At 31.0% G+C, this 5,000-nt stretch overlaps 1 protein-coding gene across 1 annotated transcript in view; it reads right to left on the reverse strand.

Moving 5' to 3' along the window:
* LOC119579600 (protein encore-like) overlaps positions 1-5,000 on the reverse strand; it is a 123,885-nt gene that overhangs the window by 33,433 nt on the left and 85,452 nt on the right. Inside the window, 2 exon segments of the mRNA XM_037927522.1 lie at positions 2,639-2,894; positions 4,357-4,441. Coding sequence (XP_037783450.1) covers positions 2,639-2,894; positions 4,357-4,441 — 341 coding nt within the window.

A 5,000-nucleotide genomic window follows, 5' to 3' on the forward strand; every position in this document is an offset into this window, starting at 1 on the left:
TGAAGAGATGATAATGATGACAATGAATTACAGACAATATTTGCAAATTACATACAGCATATGAATATCACATATCATGTTTTGTTCTATAAATGCCACTGAAAACAGATGTATAACAAGTATAACAAACAATCAGGGAGCGACACTGGTTCCTTGAAACTACAAATAATAATAAAAATAAAATAAAAACGTAAATACTAACAGCAATCCTTTCAAATGAATTGGTAAGAAGGTGCATATGGCAAATGCTTTGTAAAAAAAAAAAAGAGAGAGAAAAAATATATATATATATACTAAACACACACACACACACACACACACACACACACACACACACACACACACACACACACACACACACACAACACACACACACACACACACACACACACACAACAACACATACACATACACATACACATACACACAAAACAAAAACACAAAAACAAAAACACAAAAAAAATAACACAAAAAAAAACACAAAAAAAAAACACAAAAAAAAAAACAAAAAACACAAAAAAAAAAAAAATAAAAAAAATATAAAATATAAATTAATATGAATATATATATATAGATAAAAATTAAATAATAATATAAATATATAATAAATAATAAAATATAATATACAATATAATATATACAAATATATATTACAATATAAAACAATATAATATACAAATAATACAATGTATATTTCCAAAATTTTATATTACAAATAATAATATAATATAATATATATATATATATATATATATTATATATATATATATATATATATAATATATATATATGTCTGAGAAATGCATAGGTCTTTAGCATAAAGAAATCATAAATATGTACAAAAATACATAAACTGTAGACTTCCCACTGCAAATTTCCGTTTGAACTGTCCCCATACAACACAAACATACATAATAATACATCCCATACATAATACATACATACAAAAGACACACACACAACATATATATACCATATACATAATGTATATATATACCTCACACAGAACATTATACATGTGTATATAAAATATTATAGAGACATATCATGTGTATGTTTTATATATTATATATATAATATAGATATATATATAATAGTATATATAATATATATATATATATAATATAGTATATATAGATAGATATAATAAATATATATATATAATATAATATATATATATATGTATATGGTATATGTATATAATATATATATATATAATATATTATATATATATATAGTATATATATATATATATATATATATATATATAACAATATTTATATATATAAATTGTATATGTCTATATATATATATATAGATATATATGATATATATATATATATATATAATACATAATAAAAAAATATTGAGATATCCAAATAAGAGGGTACCTGGATGGAGAATAAAAGGAAGGATCACAATTCTCAATGTTAGAGTTAGCAAAGACAAGACTCGAGTGATTATCTAGAAGAAGACTATTTCTAAAACTGTCAAAAGAAAACCAGTCATTCCACAAGCAGAGATGCAAGAGGCTGAGAAATCATGGGATAAGAATTGTGAAATTGGCACTGGAAGCTGATAATTTTTTTTTTTTTATTATTATAAAACTTTATCAAAAGGAAAGTATATGATAAATAAGTCACCTTCCAAAATACATTTCCTATCATAAGGTGACAACTCTACCAGGAAAGTCCATAGAATAATACATAAGAGTGATATAAAAATTGCGATTCTACGTAACGGTAGATAAATAAATAATATTTTTCTATGTTGGAGAATACGGTAAGAGAGAATAACTTTTGTCTGACTGAAACTGTCCTAATCACCCAAGAATATATTTTGTGTGCAACTGAATACAGACAGTCAAAACAATTACTTTTGTTTAACTGAGTCCTGATAATGCAAAGATTTTATTTATTTATTTATATATATATTTTTTTTACTGAGAAATGAATGAATACTTACATTAATTTTTTGTGCAACTGTGAGTACTGATTTTTCTTTTTAGAGTAACTTGAGTACTGAAATGAATTATATAACAAAAAAAAATCTTACACCTATAGGTGACATACCAACATTCACTGATAGAGCAATAAGTTTTCTAATATTTAAAATGTAAGGAAAATGCTCTCTATATTTCTCTCTTGCCTTTTCTCTTTACTTCCCATCTTCTACACTAAGGTAAATGGCTATGCTAAAAATATGGCACTGTAATCATTCTCATTGGCTTAATTAACAGCTTTATGAAACTAAAAATAAAGGTTATAATCCTAATAGTATTTGTAATAACACTTGATAATTATATCACAGTTCTCTATGTTTTTAGCACAAGTACTTCATATATTCTATATATTCCTTAACCCCTAAAAAACAAAATAAAGTAAATGTTCCCAGGCATATTTATACATTGTACAAGACAAAACACAACATTTTAAAAATATCCATATTATCTGTACTAACAATTTCTATAAGCTCAAATAATTTCATATTAAAGTATACCAAACATATGCAGTTTTGCTGTCCTTTAGGGGTTAATCCAATTTGAATTTGCACAAAAGTAAAACCATTTGGTAAGGACGTGTTCCAAATAATACAAATAAACTTAAGAAAAAAATAAGTAAACGTGACATAAACTTACCTTATAGTTAGACCCATCATCAAAGGATGATGAGTCTCTTTTAAGTATGGACCTCTTAGGCTCATCTGGCACTAAGAGATCATCACGGCAGTGGTCTCTGAACCGCGTCTCAGGAAGGCGTGTGTTCCGCGTTTTGTTGACTATGACAGCAGTTCCAGCTTGGTCTACATTATGCTCAAGTCCAAAAAATGCAGCACACCGGTGAACAAGCATTCGCTGGTATGATGACATTGGAGGAAACTTGTGGTGCGTTCGCCTGATGAGGATCATTAACATTTGCAATGTTTGAAAAGCAGACTGGGATAAATTGCTAAAATGAACAAGAAATAGAACATCTATCCTTTCTTTTTTCTTCTTAAGACTCAAAAAAGATATCTCCTTTTCATAGGAAAATACACTAATGGTAAAATTACAAATACATTTTTTTCATAATTGAGAGGGAGAGGGAAAGGGGGAGAGGGGGAGACAGAGGAAAAGAGAGAAAGTAAGAGAAAGCAAGAGAGAAAGAAAGAGAAAGAGAGAGAGAGGAGAGTGAGAGTGAGAGTGAGAGTGAGAGTGAGAGTGAGAGTGAGAGAGAGAGAGAGAGGCGAGAGAGGAGAGAGGAGAGGAGAGATGAGAGAGAGAGGAAAGAGGAGAGAGAGAGAGAGAGAGGAGAGAAAAGAGAGAGAGAGAGAGAAGAGAAAAGAGAAAGAGAAAGAGAAAGAGGAAAGAAAAAGAAAAAAAGAAAGGAAAAAAAAGAAGAAAGAGAAAAGCAAAAGAGAAAAGAGAAAGAAAGAGAGGAAAAAAAGAAGGAAAAAAAAAGAGAGAGAGAGAGAGAGAGAGAGAGGAGAGAGAGAGAGAGAGAGAGAGAGTGAGAAAAGAGAGTAGAGAGAGAGAGGAGGAAAAAGAGAAGAGAGAAAAAGAGAGAGAAAGAGAGAGAGAGAGAGAGGAGGGGAGAGAGGAGGAGAGGGGGAAGAGGAAGGGAGGAAGGGGGAGAGGGAGGGGGAAGAGAGAGGAAAAGGAGGGAGGGGAAAGGGGGAAGGTGAAAGGAAAGTAAGAAGAAGGGAAAGAGAAGGAGGAGAGGAAGAAGGGAAAGAAGAGAGTAAGGAATGAGAAGGAAATGGGGGGAAAAGGAGAAAGAGGAGAGAAAAGAGAAAGGAAGAGAAAGAGAAAGAGTAGAGGTAAGGAAAGGAAAGGGAAGAGGAAAGGTAAGAAAAAAGGAAAGGAAGAAGAAGGGAAGGGGAAGAGAAGAAGGGAAAAGAAAAAAGGAGAGGGGAAAAATGGGGGAAGGAAGGAAGGAGAGGGGAAAACGAAAAAGGGAAGGTAGGAAAAAAAAGAGGGGAAGAAGGAAAATGAGAGGAAAGGAAGAGAAAGAGAAAGGGGGGAGGGAAAGGAAAAGGGAAAGGAAAGAGGAAAGGAAGATAAAAAAAAGGAAGGGAAGGGGAAGGGAAGGGGAAGGAAGGGAAAAGAGAAGGGAAGGGGAAAAGGGGAGGGAAGGAAGGAGAAGAGGAAGTGGAAGGAGAAAGAGAAAGGGGAAAGACAAGAAGGGGAGAAAAAAGACAAAGGAGGTGAAGAAGAAGGACAAGGAGACAAAGAGGAACAAGGGGAACAAGGGGAGGGAATGACAAAGAACCCGAACTGAAAGAATACATACTTGGTACAAAAAAATTACATAACAACCATATAGAAATCATATTTTGTCTTGAAGGCAATTTTTTCTTTTTAAGAAAGCCACTGACACTGGTGTATTCAGGATGAAGCCCTGGGGATTGAGGAGATCAGGGTTTTTGATTGTAAGGTTGAGGAAATGCTGGAACAACAATGCTGAGAATAAGAATCTTAAATGGGGATATAGGCAAGTGTGACATTGAAGTTTAGGAAATATTGTGGACAAAGGAGAGGGAAGACAAAACAACTTTAAATTATATATCAAAGAAATTTACATTTTTTATAACATATTGTTAATTAAAACACAAAATAAAATTCATAATTTTGTTAAATACAATTTTTTATCAAAATCATGTAATTAATTCCCTTTATTTTTTTAAATTTAACTTCTTACACCTTCTTCTTGTATTTCTTTGTGGCCTTTACTGTTACATCATTCTTTCAATTTGTGTCTATGAAGGCCATTCTTTGTCCCCGGACTCTTTTCAAAGGAATTCATCTATCAAGGATTAATACATAATTCAAAAAGGTCCTAGCTTTTACATCCATTAGGCAATACGATAAATCATAACAAAGATGGTTTCTTTGCAAGTTAAATATTTGAATAGAGCAAAAAATTCTGGTTGAAACTATAAGTATTAAAAAAATTAGTATTCTTGTTATTCTTTCTGACAATTTTTATGATTTAGCTGAGTGAATAAACTAAGGTTACTTT

Source organism: Penaeus monodon, chromosome 12, assembly GCF_015228065.2.
Source record: "Penaeus monodon isolate SGIC_2016 chromosome 12, NSTDA_Pmon_1, whole genome shotgun sequence".
Lineage (NCBI taxonomy): Eukaryota > Metazoa > Arthropoda > Malacostraca > Decapoda > Penaeidae > Penaeus > Penaeus monodon.